This window comes from Mytilus edulis, chromosome 3 (assembly GCF_963676685.1).
Source record: "Mytilus edulis chromosome 3, xbMytEdul2.2, whole genome shotgun sequence".
Taxonomy (NCBI): Eukaryota; Metazoa; Mollusca; class Bivalvia; order Mytilida; family Mytilidae; genus Mytilus; species Mytilus edulis.
The window spans coordinates 67530613-67551750 of record NC_092346.1 but is presented as its reverse complement, the minus strand read 5'-3'; the positions used below and the strand labels follow the sequence as shown (position 1 = coordinate 67551750).

Below are 21138 nucleotides of genomic sequence, written 5' to 3'. Positions count from 1 at the left end.
GCAATTTAATTTAGCGATTATCAAACTTCCTTAATATAGTTCAATAAGGAAAGAACCAAGTTATACTTATTCCCAACAATTTATATTCATGTTACTTTTCTTCTTGCAAAAGTTGTGAAAAATAAATCGCTTGCAAAAATTGGTTGGTTAACAGTATATTTTTTTTAAGAAATAATTATTAACCATTTTTAAGGTCTGCAAATGCTTTTCATAAGCATGGGTAAATGGATTTTTTAAAACCTTTAACATCTGTAGTGCTCTTTTCCAATTAAAAAAAATCATTACTTTGACAGATAATTTTTCATCAAAATGAGTTTACAGCACTCCTTTCCTCTTCTATCTTTTTCAAATTAAGATAGAAGTGGGGATTAATTCTAAAAAGATGTATGTGCCTTAGGGTTGTTCAATGTATCTTACCAACAGGTAAATCGGCCAGTGTTTTGACTGTAATTCTAGAACTGTTAGTACAACCTCCATTGGTACATACTTGTAATAAAATGCTATACTCTGTATAGGGCTTCAATCCTGTATAAAGGAAATAGTAAGAAGTTATTAACAGTAGCTTAAAAGTAAGTAACATTGTAGTATTGTAGTATTTTGCAAGTAACCATGAAGACTTTCAATTAAGATTTTATCATTTTAGAGTAGAGAAATCATGATGGATTAAGGTATTGGATCCTTTTGTTAATACTGTGTGAAGGTTTGTAATGCTAAGTTGAGGTAAAAATTCTGGTTGTTATTGCTAAATTGAGGTATAAATTCTGGTTGTTATTGCTAAATTGAGGTATAAATTCTGGTTGTTAATGCTAAATTGAGGTATAAATTCTGGTTGTTAATGCTAAATTGAGGTATAAATTCTGGTTGTTATTGCTAAATTGAGGTATAAATTCTGGTTGTTAATGCTAAATTGAGGTATAAATTCTGGTTGTTAATGCTAAGTTGAGGTATAAATTCTGGTTGTTAATGCTAAGTTGAGGTATAAATTCTGGTTGTTATTGCTAAATTGAGGTATAAATTCTGGTTGTTAATGCTAAATTGAGGTATAAATTCTGGTTGTTAATGCTAAATTGAGGTATAAATTCTGGTTGTTAATGCTAAATTGAGGTATAAATTCTGGTTGTTAATGCTAAGTTGAGGTATAAATTCTGGTTGTTAATGCTAAATTGAGGTATAAATTCTGGTTGTTAATGCTAAATTGAGGTATAAATTCTGGTTGTTATTGCTAAATTGAAGTATAAATTCAGATTGTTAATGCTGCATAAAGGTATTGAATCTGCTTTTTAATGCTGTATTAAAGTATGGAAACTTGTTGTTAATACAGTGTGTAAGGTATAAAATCTGGTTGTTAATGCTTAGTTAAAGTATGGAATCTGCTTGTAAATACTGCGTTGAAGTATGAAATCAGGTTCTGAATGCTGAGTCAAGGTATTGGATATAGCTGTTTAAACTTAATACTTTCCTGATCAGACTTTCTATGTTCAGAGTTTCAACATGTTACTCACCTGTAAAAGACTGTTGAAATTTCAATGTTTGGTATGAATTAAAAGATCCACTGGAAAATACAAATAATGTATAGCTTTGAACAATGCCATTTGGTTTAGTTGGTGGAGACCATCTTAACCTCATTCTTGTGGAGGTCACATCAGATGCCAATGGTGATCCTACTACTTCTGGCTTTCCTTCTGCAGTGGCAACTTTTACCTATGCAACAAAAATAAGACATAAGGATACTGGTAATCAATGACCTGAACTAATGCAGATATGAACATTAGTTCTTCTAGTTTCCCATCAGCATAGGTCAAAACATTACTGATCTTAGTTGTATTAATTTAATAATTTCTCAAATTTCCCAAATATGTGTTCCAAGTTGGAGTTACAATCTCCCACTACTCCAAAATAAAAAAAAACCCACAAACTTCTCAAACTTCTCAAACAACTAAACAATAACTTTATGCTATAGTGGTGAATGAGTTTTCAACAAGAATGAAACATATAAGAATTCACCATTAAAGTAAATATGTTAATAATGAGTTGTACCTGTGGACTGTCTGTACATCCTGCTTCAGTACAAGCTGTCAGGACATATACATAGGACTGGTATGGTAAGATGGCTGCATCATCTGTATACTGCTGAGTCATTCCACGGTATAATTCTACTCCATCTCTAGTTAGGATAAACCTAATAATATCACCTACAATTATATTAATAACATTTAATTCGGAGGATGAGGTAAATATATGGAAACAAGTAGTTAAGGTGGTACCCAACACTTTCACTAAAATTAATTTGGCTCGTTTAATTTTCATAAAATTTTGACAAAGTATTTACTTTGACCCTTTGACAAAAATATAAAAATTTCAAAATATTTGAACCAACCATTTTATCAGAAAAAATTACACTGGTTATATAGCAGTTTGACAGACACTAATTTTGATCATTGAGAAGCTTAATATTCTCTTCATAACATAACGTAATTAAAACGTTTAGCTGATTTTACAGAGTTATCTCCCTGTAGTGTTAGGTACCACCTTAAAGAGAATTAATTCCCATATTGGTAAATTTTCATGACTTTTTTAAATTTCTCATCCCTATCAATATGCACTATATTAAGATTTAATGGCTATTTTTCTTCGCTTAGCTAGAGGCTTTCACAAAAATGGCAATACATAAAAAATGAAATAATATCATTCTTTCCCAATTAAAAAAAAGAAGGTTGCATGAAAATCAGATATTTTTTGTAATGGCTTAGAACAAATCAATTTGGTTTTATAATAGGAAATAAGACAACGATGAAAGAATATCTATCTCACCATTAGGTTTAAGAGGCATGTCCCAAGACAAGACAATAACATATAGTTGTGATGAATCTGTGTTTGTAACTGGTGGCAGCACTTGTTCTGGAGGGGCCTCTTGTGTAATGATGAATGTAAATGGACTAGTAGTCTCCCCTGCACTATTTACTACACTCACAGCATAACGGTACATTGAATGTGGCTGCAGTTCAGCATCTGTTGTAAACACAGATGAGCTAACATTTGGAATTTTAATTTATATAAATCATTCAACAATTTTTGCATACATTATAAGCATACCTTTAAACTATATTATTATCTAAAGTACATATATATATAAGAGGATGTGGTATGAGTGCCAATGAGACAACTCTCCATACAAGTAACAATCTATAAAAGTAAACCATTATAGATTATTCATTATTATTCAACATGAAGCCTTGTCTCACAAAAAACAGCAACCTATAAAGGGCCCTAAAAATAACTCGCGTAAAACAATTCAAACGGGAAAACCAATGGTCTAGTATATACATCCCTTCTTTAATATGCATACAAATTTTTTTCTTTGATGAAGTTTTATTTTCAAAACATTCTATTGAAACTAATCACATGATTTATTTCTACAAAGCAATAGTTATATCCATGTTATTGTAGAAAAACAAAAACTATATGTATACATTTTTTTTCTAAAATTATTTTCATAAGAGCGTGAACAACCGCAATGCTTTTGTTGGTAATAATACTGAATCATTTACCTTTAACTTGTTTGTAATTGGCTATCGATAACAGTGATTTTACACTCACTCATTCCATCATAGGCCTTCCATTGGGGATTTAAATAGAATAAAAGAGTATAGTACAATAAGTATTCAACAGGTTTAATCCTCTGCTAGTTATTTATTTTATTTAATCTAGGCGGTTAGAACCTTTGACAACCTCACAGTTTAAATGTATATAGCACGTACAATATGACAAGTGGGTGCTACAGACAAAGTTAACCTAATCATACCCAGTCAATTAATAACCTGAACGTGAAAAGAAATGGTCTTGTCTACACTGTTATGAAAATGATTCTCTTGCATATAGTAATATATTACCATTATAGCTAAAATCCATTCCAGAATAAAGTGTGTCTTCATCAACAACACAGTTCTTAGTAGGATCTGGTAAGGGAGGTAATTTGAAATTACCATGGTAACCAATGACAGCACCACATTTGTCAGTGGAATCTTGAAAATCACATCTGTCACAGTATGCTGTAGCTGACTGTGCTATAGGACATATGTTACCAACTCCACATCCTACAATTTTTATTCTATATTCTATTATTTCATCAAAGGCTTACGAAGATATAAATAGAGGAAGTGCATTTATTTGAACATTTTATGTAATAGCAATAAATATAAAAAGCAATAATGGTGTACATAAAATCTTAATACACAAAATAATAATATGGTTTCTCATAAACTATGCTTAAGCTTTTCAATTTTGTCTTCATTGAACTTTAATTCAATATAAAGAACTCATCATGTAAACATACCAATTTGATCCTGTGAAATATCTGCACACACATGTGTCTCAGGATTATATGCTCCATGATTACAGCAACTTAATGTCTTAGAAATCTTTTCTAGTCCACAACATTTCTCATTAGCATTATCTTTACTACTTTTATCAGGGTAAATGTGAACCTAAAATAAAATAATTTAAAATATTAAATTCACAGAATATTTTGAAAAATTGATAAACAATAATATGTGTCTATAGGACACCATGCATGTTACACTTTCACTGGCACATTTCCAAGTTCTGTGAATAGTGAACTGCCACATTTCCATGTTCTGTGAATGATGAAACTCCAAAATCTGTGACTTGGCAACTAATTTAAAACGTTCTCATTTAAATAATCATGTGTTCAAAGTTTAAAGGTGGTGTAACCACAAATTCATGGTAAACCACATAAACCTAAAAAGAATTGGGTAAGATGGAATAAGATGACAGATACACACAGACCATAAAAGATAACATGTCCCTTATTTTATCCAAAGCAGGGCATATAATATTTGTATGCCTGCAAAAGAGACGCAAGCACTTTTGGGGCTTACAAGAGGACAATGATGTACTAAAATTGTCTGTAAAATGATTATACAATTATTTTGGATGTCAAATTCAAAATGACACAATAATTGTGTTAGATTATGTAAAAATGAAAATAATCCTAAGAAATTTTTTAATTCTTTTTAGCAAATTAATAGCATTCACATTTACACTAATCCAATACAAATATCTTCATTTAAAAAACAAATGAGCGGATCAGTCTCCATGAAATAAAATTCAATGTTTACCTTTTGGTGACCAGTATCAGCTGTACAACAAAGAGAAGTGGCATTATCAACATATTCTGTATTACAACACTGGTACCCTGCTGAATAGGTGTAGGAGGAGCCTTCCTTGATATCACCACAACAAACTTTCAGTTCATCAATCAAATTCTCACCACAACATTTTTTTTTGAATCCATCATACAGTTTGTCTATAAAATGAAAACAAAACAAATATTTCAAACTAATTCAAAAATACTTAAAACAGCATGTCTGACCTAAAATTACAAAAAATAGCTTTCACACTTAACCCAGAAGATATTTTTGCACTCTTTGTCAACCTTGTTGACATAAATATTTATTTGATATAATTCTTTATGATTTTCAATATAATATTTAAGTGAGATTGAATATTTTTTGTTGTTAAAACTTACTAAATGCTAATGTGTTCCTTATAATTATATAAACTAACGATGTTTTGCATGTCTGATCCTATTAGCATTATGTATGATACATACCATGACAACAGACTTGTGACCCTGAAGATGAATATGGTACAGAACCACAGCAGGTATCCCCATGACCAACTAATAATCTGCTCTCATACATACCATGACAACAGACTTATGACCCTGTAGATGAATATGGTACAGAACCACAGCAGGTATCCCCATGACCAACTAATAATCTGCTCTCATACATACCATGACAACAGACTTATGACCCTGTAGATGAATATGATACAGAACCACAGCAGGTATCCCCATGACCAACTAATAATCTGTTCTCATACATACCATGACAACAGACTTGTGACCCTGTAGATGAATATGATACAGAACCACAGCAGGTATCCCCATGACCAACTTACAATCTGCTCTCATACATACCATGACAACAGACTTGTGACCCTGAAGATGAATATGATACAGAACCACAGCAGGTATCCCCATGACCAACTTACAATCTGCTCTCATACATACCATGACAACAGACTTGTGACCCTGACGATGAATATGATACAGAACCACAGCAGGTATCCCCATGACCAACTTACAATCTGCTTTTATACATACCATGACAACAGACTTGTGACCCTGTAGATGAATATGGTACAGAACCACAGCAGGTATCCCCATGACCAACCAAAAATCTGTTCTCATACATACCATGACAACAGACTTGTGACCCTGTAGATGAATATGATACAGAACCACAGCAGGTATCCCCATGACCAACTTACAATCTGCTCTCATACATACCATGACAACAGACTTGTGACCCTGAAGATGAATATGATACAGAACCACAGCAGGTATCCCCATGACCAACTAATAATCTGCTCTCATACATACCATGACAACAGACTTGTGACCCTGTAGATGAATATGGTACAGAACCACAGCAGGTATCCCCATGACCAACTAAAAATCTGTTCTCATACATACCATGACAACAGACTTGTGACCCTGTAGATGAATATGGTACAGAACCACAGCAGGTATCCCCATGACCAACCAAAAATCTGTTCTCATACATACCATGACAACAGACTTGTGACCCTGTAGATGAATATGGTACAGAACCACAGCAGGTATCCCCATGACCAACTAATAATCTGCTCTCATACATACCATGACAACAGACTTGTGACCCTGTAGATGAATATGGTACAGAACCACAGCAGGTATCCCCATGACCAACTAAAAATCTGTTCTCATACATACCATGACAACAGACTTGTGACCCTGTAGATGAATATGGTACAGAACCACAGCAGGTATCCCCATGACCAACCAATAATCTGTTCTCATACAGATCAGGACAACACACCTGTCCTGGCAGTACTTCAGTATACCTACAGTAAAAATTATAATATGCTTTTATACTAGAACTACAGACCATTGTTAACTTAAAGTTGATATTGAATTATATTATTTCAGCAACAAGAGGTTATGGCCACAGACCACAATTAATTCCTCTATCAGTTTTTTATAACGTTTAGCTATTTGAAAATTAAAAATTAAGAAAAACTTGAAATTCTGCAATATCATAAATGCAATGCCCAAAAGCATCAGTTGAAACAGCAAAGTCTCCCTCAAAACAATATATTTTTCCATTTCAAATTCAATAGATCATCAAATTCATTCAAACAATCTTTCAAATTTAAAACATATCTACTAAAATGAAATAAAAGTGCTATCAACAAATCACAGGCTTAAAATTCTAAGGGAATCAGACTAGAAAAAAAATAATGCAGACATATGGAAATTGTAACTTTGATAAAGTTTACCTATCTTTACAACACTCATAATGATCTTTTTTTAAATAGAACACTCCAGAGCAGCAGACGGCATCATGTGATGGTTTAGGTATATACATAGTTCCACAACAATCATATCCAGTCTTTATGTCATACAAATTTCCTTCGCAGCAAAACTAAAATATATACAAATTTTACAGCAAGTATATTACTAAGATGTCCTCACCATATATTTTATGAAATAAAAGAACCATGGGACACATAAATCTGCCTTTTAAATATGCAGGAATTTAAAAAAATCTCCATTTTTTAAGGGACATGCCCCTTAGTCTACGATGCATACAAATCTAAGTTGAACTGATAGCCAATAATTCTATTTTTTCTTTTCTTTTTTAGCTTAAAATTTTGAATTAGCTAAAGTTTTGTATCAAAGTACAATACAAGTGGTACTTCACTAACCTTTGTTCCTGTATAACACTGTGTTCCACAGATACTCTCAAAAACACTACATTGGACATATGTACACTTGGTCAGTTCTGGACTTAAGGTAGGTGGTGCTCTTAAAAAAAGATAGATGCTAGGTTAGTTGCCTTTGATAAAAGGATTTTGTATATACCCAAATATTTTATAAATTTAAACGTAGATGATACTGCAGACCCTAAATTTTAATATTCATCATTTTCTTACATACAGAAACATATCCAAATTTAAATAATCTGTGCTGTATGACATTTTGACTATGTCATACAGTTGTCCTGGTTAAACTGTTGTATCTAAATTAATAAATCAATAACTCAAAACTAAGCTGTAAAATTAAAAAAATAATGACATACAAGAAATTATTTTTTTCAAATTCTTTCAGTAAACCTAAAATTAATGAATCAATGCCAATCTAGATCTTATTTTAGGATGTATTTGTAAACATATTTTTATATTTCAAAACTATTTCAGGGATACATAATATTAACCAAACCATTACTAACATTTGTGAACATGGTTTCATCCTCTGTTTGATCAATTCATACTTCAGTATTATACCATTCCCATTCTCTGGAGGTTTCCAACTTATATCTACTTCTGTTGGTGATACAGAGTTTACAGTTGGATGAAGAACACCCTGGGGTAGGGCTTCAACTGTGGTTATTAAGACAGGTTCACTCTCTGTACAGTCAAACACAGTGCAAACCTCTATCTGTAAGGAAAACAGTTCAAAAAGTTGTGACAATGAAATGTCTTGTCAAAATATTACACTATTTGACAGCTCTTGATTTTTTAATCATTTTACATAAAACTAAGACTGAGGAATTGTTTTGAAAAAGGAAACCACATTGCACCAGTATTTTCTTTTACATGTTATCTTGCAAGACTTAAAGAAGACAAATATAAGCAAATTTTGCAAGAATGAGCTACTTTAATTTTTACTTTAAAAAATTACACAGTATAATTAAAATTAGTAATTAATTGAAACCTTATCTTTACAGAATATACCGTATTTAGACGTAGATCAGTAATAATATGACTTCCTACCTTTACAGAATATACAGTGTATGGTTGTAGATCATTAATGATATATGATCCTGGTTCTGACATCTCTGTAGATATTCTGTTATTGATGATATGAATATAGTATGCTGTAATCTGACCATTAGGTATCAGAGGAGCTACCCAGGATACTCTCAGAGACGTATGACTCAGTACTGTAATCACTGGCTTAGACACACCATCAGGAGCTGTAATTTGTCAAGAAAAAAATGCTGTATTTACTGGTAGCTGTGTATAATACGCAGTTGTGTTTAATACCCACGGCACCCCCTTTTCATCCCTCCAAAATTGTGCCAGGTGAGCTAAAAATGTGGTGCACACTGAATAACGCGCGTAGCAGGTTAATTAACAGTGTCCACCACAGTCTTTATGTTATTTTAAATAGACTGACAAAATATTACAGTTATTTCTTATAATTTAATTCTAAATTCCATTTTAAACCAGCGTAAATCATGAAAAAACGTTGATGACGTCATGGTTACATGACAAAATTGTGTCTATGATATGATAAACAAAAGGAAGTCAGCAAATCAGAAGACGCATTACATCCAAAATAAAATTATTCATAAATAATTTAAAGACATTTAATGAGTGGAAATATTACCTCCATCTGCGGTAATTGTTGACTGTGGCTCACTGGTTATACTTGCACCACCATGGATGGTGATGGTGACATACACTTTATATCTTGTCATGGGGGTCAGGTTTTGTAGAAGGGTGTGGTCAACATCAGCACTGTGATGCTGAGTAAAGTTTCCAACATTACTGTACGCCTTTACTGTAAATTCTTTAACTGAACCTTGTAAATCAATCACATCTAAAATAATTCAAACAAAAAGATTACAGGTATTTTAAATTATGAGATTTTTTGACAGTAATGAATAAACCTCTTAAAGGATCATTGCTTGTAATTTTGTATGCCAGATGCACATTTCCTCTGAATTGGTTATGCTCCACTAAAGACAGATGGAAAGCCAAATAAATCAAAGCCTTAAAGGCTGTAAAAGCAATTGCTGCCATGTTAATGTTTGGGGACTTTTATTTTTCATCCACATATATACAAGAATTAAACCTGACATGAGTGTTGTCTAGTTAAAAGTAAGAAGGTTTTTACTTTATATAAATAAAAGACTTTAGCAGAAAGTCATTTTTAATATGTTTTATATTTCACAAGGAGACAACACGTTTACCAGGCTTAAAAGTTGGGGTCAAATATACATGTGCTGAAACATATAATTCAAAAAGAAATCATCAAGGATTATCCCCTGGTAGTGTTTGTAACTTCCTTGGCAATAATTTCCTTTATTGATTTAATTTTAACAATTTTCATTATTAATTTATATTTAACCATTAACACAAATGATTAAGTTAAAACATTTCAACTTTCCAGACGCAAATGTTAAAAAACGGGAAAGAAATAAATATCTTACAAGACATAAACATGTAAAGAATAAATGTACATGTATATTTCAGCTTAATAAAAATATTTTCATAATGTTACTTTGTCATCATTTTTAAAACCAAGTTCCAAACATTATTGCTCAGTTGATATGTGTCCTTCTGATGCGGTACGAGCACAGGCACTTGTTTCTATCCATAGGAAGGTCGATTATCCATATAAATAGTTTTATATGGATAGTCGACCTTCCTATGGATAGAAACAAGTGCATGTGGGTACGAGATAACTACAATTCTCATGCAATCCCGAAAAGGGGAGTCATCACAGACAAACATGACATTAAATCGTTATCACTGAACTAGTATATATATTGTATAGGGGCCAGCTGAAGGACGCCTCCGGGTGCGGGAATTTTTCGCTGCATTGAAGACCTGTTGGTGACCTTAATTCTGCTGTTGTATGTTTTTCTATGGTCGGGTTGTTGTCTCTTTGACAAATTCCCCATTTCCATTCTCAATTTTATTATACGAACAAGAACAAACAGCTCTACGTTGCTTTGATATTTATCAATTTTCAGGAAACATTGCGAAACATGATCTTCAATATTTCGAAAACATGTGAAATAAAATTCCTAACACGGTGGACCGTCGAGTGTCAACAAACGTAGTAGACTTGTTCACTGAAAAGACGAGGATAATGGTTTCATCTGACATTAACTATTTTTGGATTCTTATAAATTCTATATATAACTTTTGGACTAGTTTAAATCTCGGTCTATTTCTTAAATTTATTCTTACATACTTTTGATTTTTTAACCCTGTATGCTAACATTCCCATGAAAATTTTAAAATTGTTTGTACGCACATTGAACGACAAATTTATGTGACGTATAAAATTTTCTGACGTCAGACACTCAATAAATGTGTTCGTAGATAGTAGATGTTTTTGTGTTCTGTTAAATTGTTCCTTTTAAAATTGTTAAACGATGATGACTGATGTACCCATATTTTGACTATTATATTTATTGTGTCTGTTTATTTAACGCATCAATGTAAAAATATCGGAAATTGATGAGACTGTCATTACAAAAGTGAGAGGGTTAGCGCTATAGAACCAGGTTTAATCCACCATTTTCTACATTTGAAAATGCCTGTACCAAGTCAGGAATATGACAGTTCTTGTCCATTCGTTTTTGATGCGTTTTGTTATTTGATTTTGCCATGTGATTATGGACTTTCCCAATTGATCTTCCTCTAAGTTCAGTATTTTTGTGATTTTACTTTTTGTTATGCAAACCCAGTTTTGATCATGATATTTAAAAAGACGTTCTTTTTTTCAATCTATGTATTAATAAACTAGAAAATTCCAAATTGTAAATATCTCTTCATCTGGACCGACTTGGCATCTACTACGTTTGGACGGGTCCATTTCATTAGTAAGGTGATCGATAAATATTACGGAGTTTTGACATAAGGAAAACGAACTTATTGTTATGTGTTTTCAACAAGGGTTTCGTTCCGCTAAATTGTTTGCGCAAATAAAGTTTGTCTATTTTTAGATTACAGGTAATAATTTGACACTACGCATTAACCAGTGTAGTGATTTTGATTTTACGATAAATGTATGAATGAACGATAATTTTATGAATGAACAAGAGCACCTGACCTCTTAAAGAAACACAAATTAAACATAAAAAACCGTATTTATTAGGAGATAATTCAGTTAAATTTTCAATACTAAATCAACAACTGAAATGAATCCATATTTTGTTGAAACATCGTACCAACGGCTGAAAACGGAATCGCATTTATAAAAATGTACTTTTTTTCACTCGGACTTCTATGTTATTTGATAGTCAAACGGTTGACCCTTTAAATACAAAAATACATCTACAAGAACATATTCTGAAACTTCTTAAATCCACTAACTTTTTTTTAAAGTTTCAAGCTATGTATTGCATTAGAAAACATACATAGGTGTTAAAGAATGACTGACCCGGAGCCTGTTTAACAAAATACTATGGCTTGATCTGGGAGGAGTCTCTGATCTGGGTCACAAAGATGGCCATACGCGACGGCATAAAAGCAATTGCTTTAAAAACCAAGATATAAACAAGAGGCTGTCACAACGACAGCAAACCGGATTTATTTACATTTATTTGTGTCCTGGCAATATCACAAGAACCATTACTGATGAATGGTGAAAGTGAAAATCATCAATATCAAATTTGACCTCCATTTTGTCATCAGTATCAACATTTTGAAATAATAATATTTGAAAAGCTTAGATTGAATGGTTCATGAGTAAATGCAACAACGTGAATGGAAACGCCATTTTACAATCTTTCAAGAACCATAACTCCTGAACAGTAAAAGTCAAAATCGTCATTATGGAACTTGACCTCTATTTTGTCATCTGAAAGTAACAACATATTAAAATTTAAAAAGCTTTGGTTGAATGGTTCATGAGAAAATGCACGGACACGACGGGAAACACCATTTTTCAATCTTTCAAGAACCACAACTCCTGAACGGTAAAAGTCAAAATCGTCATTATTGAACTTGAACTCCATTTTGTCATCAGTAACAGCATATTAAGATTTCGGAAGCTTTGGTAGAACAGTTCATGCATAAATGCACGGACACGACTGGAAACTCCATTTTTCAATCTTTCAAGAACCATAACTCCTGAACGGTAAAAGTCAAAATCGTCATTATTGAACTTGACCTCCATTCTGTCATCAGTAACAACATATTAAAATTTGGGAAGCTTTGGTAGAACAGTTCATGAGTAAATGCACGGACACGACTGAAAACTCCATTTTTCAATCTTTCAAGAACCATAACTCCTGAACGGTAAAAGACAAAATCGCCATTATTTAACTTGACCTCCATATAGTTGTCAGTAATAACATATTAAAATTTTAAAAGCTTTGGTTCAACGGTTCATGAGTTAATGCACGGACAACATTTGATTGCCGCCTTTCAAGAACCATAACTCCTGAACGGTAAAAGTCAAAATCGCCATTATTGAACTTGACCTTCGTATAGTTGTCAGTAATAACATATTAAAATTTTAAAAGCTTTGGTTGAACGGTTCATGAGTTAATGCACGGACAACATTTGATTGCCGCCCGGCCGCCCGGCCGCCCGCCCGCCCGCCGTACATCCCCAAATCAATAACCGACATTTTTGTCACAAAAATCCGGTTAAAAAACATAATTGAGTGTCATAACTGAGAAGTTTAAAATTAAATTGGTCAGCTATGGTTGCATACTAAAAATTTGTTCAGCATAAAAAATTCCCAGAAGTGTATGGACGATCAGTGATGAGACCTTAAGCTTACAGAATAAGCAGTGTTTGGCATAATTAATATTGCATTACCAGGAGTTATCCATTTCACTTCTATTGTTGTATGGTCTACTGGAAAAACAGTCACTTCTGCAGCTTTCCTTGGAAACCCTCCATATGTGGTTACCTCCCTTGAATTATTACTGGTTAGCTGTCCAACATCATTATAAACTGTTACCCGGTATATAAAAGTTGTAAATAGTGGTAAGCCTGCATCTTCAAACAGTGTTGAAGGTCCTAGGTACAAACTTTGCCAGATATTGAAGTTGGTAGCTGAAACTAAATGTATTCGAAATATTACAATTTGGCAGTTATCAAGGTCAATGCTTGAGAATTAAAGTCAATCAAATATACTGTATAAAATTAAGATTAGTTCAGTCCTTCAAAAATTATTAGGGATATAAATTAGAATTAGTCATTCAGCAGATATAAACCTCTATCATTATTCTGCTGAATTAACAGGAAATATTATTTCCCAGAGGTTCTTTTATGATTAAGGTACTTTAGAGAGATAAGGAAAATTGAAATAAAACCACAAAAAATTCCAGATGCTATTTCTTTATGTCCAAATTTTGTAACATTCAGTGAAGATTTACTCCGATATATTAATGTCTAAAAAATGTGTCCAAAGACTTTCAGATCTAAATGATTACTGCAAAAAAATGAAGTACACTGACCAGTTTAATAAGGAAATATTGAAAGAAGGAAACAATATTTTTGATTTGGACTAGTAATGTTTTTTTTCATCATGAAGATATGCTTCTGTCCAAGTTTTGTAAAATTCCATAAAGGCCTGATTGAACTTTTTGATTTATGGCCAGTGGCAATCATTTTATACATCATATATATTAACGAAGAGAAATTATTAACAGTAAATAAAATATGTAGGTTGTGCAAGTTGTGTGACAATGATAAAAGACGACAAATTTGGACTCCCACAGACTCTTCATGATTTTAAAAGTACAATAAAATTTTAAGATGGTTAAACAAGTAAAACTGCGAGCTACTGCTCACTGATGATAACCCCGCCAAAATTTTTCGGTAAACAGGAAGTTGTCGAGTGAAGAATCTGAAAATGCATCACACGGTGTAGCTGAATAATATAAACCCTGAAACCAAATTTCAGAATTCCTTGTCAAGTAGTTCCTGAGAAAAATGCGACGAAAAATTTTCAACTTGGTTATTATGTGTAAATTGATACAAGTGTTCGGTAAACAGGAAGTTGTCGAGTGATGAATCTGAAAACACATCACACGGTATAACTGACTTATATAAACCCTTAAACCAAATTTCAGAAATCCTTGTCAAGTAGTTCCTGAGAAAAATGCGACAAAAATTTCATGGGACGGACGGATGGACAGACAGACGGATGGACAGACAGAGGTAAAACAGTTTACCCCCTTTTTTGAACGTTTGGGGTAAAAATTTTTTTTTTTTTAAATGAGAAAAAAATGCATAATATTAATTTTAAAAACTAATATAGTAATAAAACACAAAATCCTTGAATGCAAAAAGATAGGTCTAATTGTGAGATGGGAAGGTATGTATAGAGTTATCTTAGGTAACCCAACTCTCCGGACCTAACATATTAGGATAAACACTTGAATAATATATAAACCTATCATTTCCTTTATACAAACCTCAGATGGTTTGCTATATTTGCATATTTGATTTCAAGGGAAACAATCTGATTTTTGAAAAATAAATTTAACTATATTTAGATTAGGGGATTTTGATGAAATTTTTACTGATATAATTGTCATAACATCACATAGCAACACAAGTGTTAACTACCAACTTCATCCAGTTTATTGAAAAAAACTTCTATATATTTATTTTTAAAGGAAAACCCAATTTTGTAAACCTTCTTTCAAACTTCAGCTTTAAGGTTTGATAAATTACCCCTGGGACATTGTTAAGAAATATTTAAAATCAATTAAAAACTGGAAAATCCCATGTCAACTTTAAAATAGAAATTACCCCTAATCTAAAAATAGAATCTTTAAAAGTAATCTTACTTGTATGAAAATTATGCTGTGCTACACTCATAAACCGTGCAGGAAGATACATTCTTTGTGCAAAGCCCAGAATAAAGTATGAATGTATTGAACTTATTAATGCAGAAAAAACTACTTTAAACATTTCAATCCTGTTTCTGACTATAAATTAATCATTATTTAAATTATTGCAGTGAAGGTTCTTATTTATGAAAATATTAGGAACATATTAAATCAGATTAACTGAAAAAAGTAAAAGAACACTCCATAAAAATGACCTAGTAGAACATCACCATCAAGGAACGAATATATCAAAAAGTTTGGACAGCAATCACTTTTACTATATAGGAAATAATATTTTGCAAAGAGATAAAAACAATTTTTGCCCTATATATCTCAAAAGAGGCAAAATTGGTTTGGTTATTTACAAATAAAAATTTGTCTGTGCTTCAAAATATTTAGGGAACTATATTATTACATGTCTAAATGTTAGACAAAACGTAAATTAATATTTGAAATAACCAATGATATTTGTAATGTTATTATGGTCCTTATCCTGCCTTGAATTAAATGTATGTGACTTACATAAAATGAAAAAATATATGTAGCTCTATCATATTAAGATCTGTCTGAACTATTAATATTTCATTTCAATTAAAAAAAAAATGTTTTTCTGTTACAAATCATGATGTATTGCTTTATGTTTATATGTCATGCTGCCCATTAAGGGCCCTTGATTGGAATAATAAATATTCTTATTCTTATAGAAATTAATAAAAGTTTAATACTTTTGATTTTGGCTTTTAAATGCAGTTACTTAACAGTAAGTTTCTGATCCTTCTAAAAAGCGATGGCCTAGTCTAATGGTGAGCTGGAGATTTCTAATGAAATCATCTTACTAAATTATAATAGATAAGAAAACCAACTCTTCCGGACCTGGCTTACTAAGGGATCTATCTGAACAATATATATGTACTTCATTTTCTACAGTTTGCTACCTGGAGGTATAGAATATTTGCATAATTTGGTTTGTAAAGCCAAAGGGAAGTAATACTGGTAGTTATTATTTTTCTTCACATATCTATTTTTAGATTAGGGAATTTCTCATTTTAAACAGGCAGTATTCTTAGACAAGGGGTTTTCCAGTTTTAAGTAAATAATTGATTGATTGAAAATAGTCCAAAAGGATAATATTTCAAAATTGTATTAAACCTCAGAATGAAAAAAAAATGAATTAAAATGAAGAGGAATGATAGAAATAAATCTTTCAGAAGCCATTGTAAATAAACTATTTGAAGCTCATAGCACTTTACACATATGTAACTTTAACCCAACTAGTCCCTACTATGTATGTAGATGTATGAATCAGGAAAAATCTCAGGAAAAGCCCCAAACCTAAACATAGAATGTTGTATTACAAAATTCAAATTGTTTCCCTTGAAATAAAATATGCAAATATACCAAACCATCAGATGATTTTAGTAAGGAAATTATAGGTATTTATATCATTAAGGTATATATACTTGTATGTAGGTCCGGAAGAGTTGGGTTACCTAAGATATCTCTATACAAAACTTCCAATTCACTATTAGACCAACTATCCTTTTGCCTTCAAGAATTTTCTTAACTATCAATACTATTTATCTAAAGTATTTCTTTTCTTTTGTGTTATTTTTCTCTAATAAAATTGAGAATGGAAATGGAGAATGTGTCAAAGAGACAACAACCCAACCAAAGAGCAGACAATAGCATTACAAAAATCTCTTACAGTACTGAATACTAAATAACTGACCTATCCCACAGGCATAGTGCATGCTACATACATACATGCATACAAAAGACTTGACACTAGAAAAAACATTGACCTCACTGTATTGATATCATTTGATTTCTTATAGAACACATGTGCAGCCTTTACTGAAAACATAGAGTAGCTGTCGGAAAGATCCCAAACCTTCATACATTACAACCCATCATTGCCAAACAAATGATCAAATAGGAAGTGATTCTGTTTTGTAATTCCTGAGAAAAATGATACTTTATAATTGCTTTCATTCTTCAAATTGGAAATATTCGTTGGATGAACAGATGGATAGTTAGATAGTTGACAAGACATACCAGGGGTTTCATTATCTTTCATGTTGACTGGTACTTTCCACGTTTCTAGGTGGTACTTTTCAATTTATTCCATGAATATCTCATATAAAAATTTCTACATTTAGCCATACTTGTCAATAGCATAGGAGGGTAAAAGTACCGGGTACTGCCTCCTAATGAATGGCCTGACATACAGATGACAAGCCAATACAGCCTTTCTCCTATAGTGGTTATAATACTGCAGATTCATTTATTTTCGGTGGTATCAATTTTTGTGAATTGAGGAAAACTTGCTTTTTTGTTGATTTTTGTGGATATTTGATTTCATGGTTTTGCCAAACTCTGCATACAAAGCCTATAAAAAAATTGCAATTCATTGAAGGTTTGAATTTGTGGTTCCCCTTTATCCACAAAACCCCCCCAAAAATGGTATCCAACAAGTTATAATGAATCCAGAGTAATCACTTTAAAACAAACTAGAACACACCCGCGAAATCGTGGGCATTAAGAGCTTGGGTGAAAGTATGTAAACTGTTGTAGGATGATATTTCGTAAAATATTGTATGTCTGGAGAATTTCAGAAAAGGTATCAAAAGTAATAGGTGCTTAATTAAGAACACAACAATTATTTTAAGGCCTCTCCCATTTTTTCCAAAGTCCGTTATTTTTTGTTTTCTGTTAAATTCCATGGTTTTCACGTTTCTGTATACTATGAATATACATATATCAGTTCCTTCTCCAGGACAATCACTGCTATATTGTATAGAGAGTCTCTATATATCATAGGAGTATAATCATAGTATACATGCAGAATAAGGCGAAAATAATTGTCCTGTCCCTGAATAATTATGAAAATAATATTTAAAAGTTTAAAACCGGAGGTCTTGTCTATGACTAACAAGAGGCTCTCAAGAGCCTGAATCGCTCACCTGTATTTCAGATGAGAAGATTTTTAAATGTAAGCAAACTTAATGAACAAATTGTGTAAAATTGTCTTTAAAGGGCAATAACTCCCTTAATGGGTCAATTGACAATTTTGGTCGTATTAACTTTTTTGTTGATCTTACTTTGTTGAAAATTATTGCTGCTTACAGTTTATATCTATCGATTCATCTGATTATTTCAGGGCCCATAGATCTTGACCAATTAAACAATTTTACCCCATGTCAGATTTGCCATAAAAGCTTTAGTTTTTGAGATATAAGCCAAAAACTGCATTTGACCCTTATGTTCTATTTTTAGCCATGGCGGCCATGTTTGTCAATGGATCAAAACTTCGGATACAAGTTATTAACAAGATACCCTAAGGAACATTTAGTTAAAGTTTGAAGCTAATTGGCCCAGTAGTTTCAGAAAAGAAGATTTTTAAATGTTAGCAAACTTGATGAACAAATTGTGTAAAATTGTCTTTAAAGTGCAATAACTCCTTAAGGGGTCAATTGACAATTATGGTCTTATTGACTTTTTTGTGCCTTTCAGCCCCGGTGAGTTAAAAAGTCAGTCTGATGAAGGAAATAATATCTGGTGGCCTTTTTTTCATTTTTCTCCCAAAATAACCCAAACTGAATAATCATAAGAATGGATGACAAATGCGACTCTGCATTGTACCTACAGGACACAGAGGCATGATGATTAATTTATTGTGGAAGGAAGGCGACACACAAAATGAGGTTTTCTCGTTTAATAGTATAGATCCTGTAATCACAGTGTGTATGAGTGCTGTATAGAATAATCAATGCCAGTTTTAAGTTTATAATAAATAAGTCACTTCATACCTTCTAAAGGTTGTCTGAGTTTCATCCTAGAGAGTTCATATCGTATGTTTGGACCATTGTCTCTGCTTGGTGCAGACCAGGCTATAGATATAATGGTCTGTGATACCACTATAGGAAGAGGTGGGTCCTGTCCCTCCGGCACTGTGGCATCAGTTCTCACAACAACAACTGTACTTTCAGTGCATCCAGCATCTGTATAAATAATAATTCATATATAAAGTACAGAACTAATTCAGTATAAAATCCCTATGAAAGTCGTTATTTTTTTTCTACAATGATTAAGTATTTTAGTGAACAGGTGGCACTACAATAGAATCACATTTACTTCATGTGCAATCAAAACATTATAAAGAGGGAGCTACTTTTTCCAACCTGGATAATCTTTTCATAGCATGTCTTTTATTATTTCTTATGTTCCTATTTAGTCCTTCTTAGGTGCATGTATAAATTAAGTGGCACATTTAAAACTTACAAAATGTGGTAAAATAAAGATAGAATGGATTTGAAAGCATTTATTACCTGTACAAGCTGTCAGAGTAATAAAATACTGTGTATATGGAAACAGATCCTCTATCACCACAGTCTGTAAACTTGTATTCCTTATCTCAACACTAGGATTAGGTAATCGGATCGTGTAGTATTCCAGTATGCCATTAGGTTTTCTTGGTGGTTGCCATGTCACTTCTAATGATGTAGGACTCACTTTCTGTACTGCTGGTGGCAACAACTCACTTGGTTCTAAATGTAAAACATTATAGAATAAGTCAATTTTAGTTTTAATAATGTACAAACTAAACTTTAATGTTAATTTACAATTAATTCAGTCAAAGCAAAGAACATTTATTATGCATATTTTTCAGAATACACAAAATTACATATCAATAAATATATATATTAGTAGATACTGATGTTTTGTATGTCAATACAAATGAAGAGTTGATTTAAATATATATTCATCATTAAAAATTGCAATCTTAAATAAAAATCATTTATAATATGAATAATTCTAGTGTTTTTTAATCATAAACATTCTTAATTGACAACTTTTGCTGTTAAACAATGAATTTGTCACTTACTAGCTGACATTGTGGTAACAGCTGACCATGGTGTGAAAGAGGCCCCTGCATCGTTCCTCGCCGTTATTCTGTAGTTGTAACTTGTAAAGGGAGATAACTCAACAGATTCATCCACATATGCTAGGTCTGTTGATGGCAATATTTGGGTAATGACTACAGGCTTTGATTGTGTTTCTGGAGAATAGCGCTCTATGATATATTCACTTATCAAACCATTTGGATGTACAGGTTCTGACCATGTAATAAGAACTGAAGTTGGTGTCAGAGAGGTCAAGATTGGCATTGAAAACTCTTCTGGTACTGAAATCAGAAACGTAAACAATTGTATATTCAAATAACTTTTATTTATCCAGATACAAACTGACCTGAAAATTTTTTGTACATGCATTTGATACACAAATACTTATCATGAATACTTGTGATAATTTGTTTGTAAAATGAACATGCATAGTTTTTTTCTGGGTCACCAGATTTTGTATCGCTGTGTTGTCTGATTGATGTTGACCACACATCTCCTTTCATACA

General features: G+C 32.2%; 1 protein-coding gene across 1 annotated transcript in view; it reads right to left on the bottom strand.

Moving 5' to 3' along the window:
* The window catches only part of LOC139515399 (usherin-like), an 88277-nt gene that overhangs the window by 17474 nt on the left and 49665 nt on the right, over positions 1-21138 (bottom strand). The window contains exons 38-54 of the mRNA XM_071304969.1: positions 20614-20913; positions 20057-20275; positions 19538-19729; positions 13702-13947; positions 9524-9736; positions 8905-9107; positions 8361-8569; positions 7837-7936; positions 7408-7553; positions 6842-6972; positions 5139-5326; positions 4334-4484; positions 3891-4094; positions 2812-3009; positions 2038-2192; positions 1503-1701; positions 418-525 (exon numbers count right to left, since the gene is read on the bottom strand). Of these exons, the coding sequence (XP_071161070.1) occupies positions 418-525; positions 1503-1701; positions 2038-2192; positions 2812-3009; positions 3891-4094; positions 4334-4484; positions 5139-5326; positions 6842-6972; positions 7408-7553; positions 7837-7936; positions 8361-8569; positions 8905-9107; positions 9524-9736; positions 13702-13947; positions 19538-19729; positions 20057-20275; positions 20614-20913 (3162 nt within the window). The remainder of the gene's footprint in view (positions 1-417; positions 526-1502; positions 1702-2037; positions 2193-2811; positions 3010-3890; positions 4095-4333; positions 4485-5138; positions 5327-6841; positions 6973-7407; positions 7554-7836; positions 7937-8360; positions 8570-8904; positions 9108-9523; positions 9737-13701; positions 13948-19537; positions 19730-20056; positions 20276-20613; positions 20914-21138) is intronic.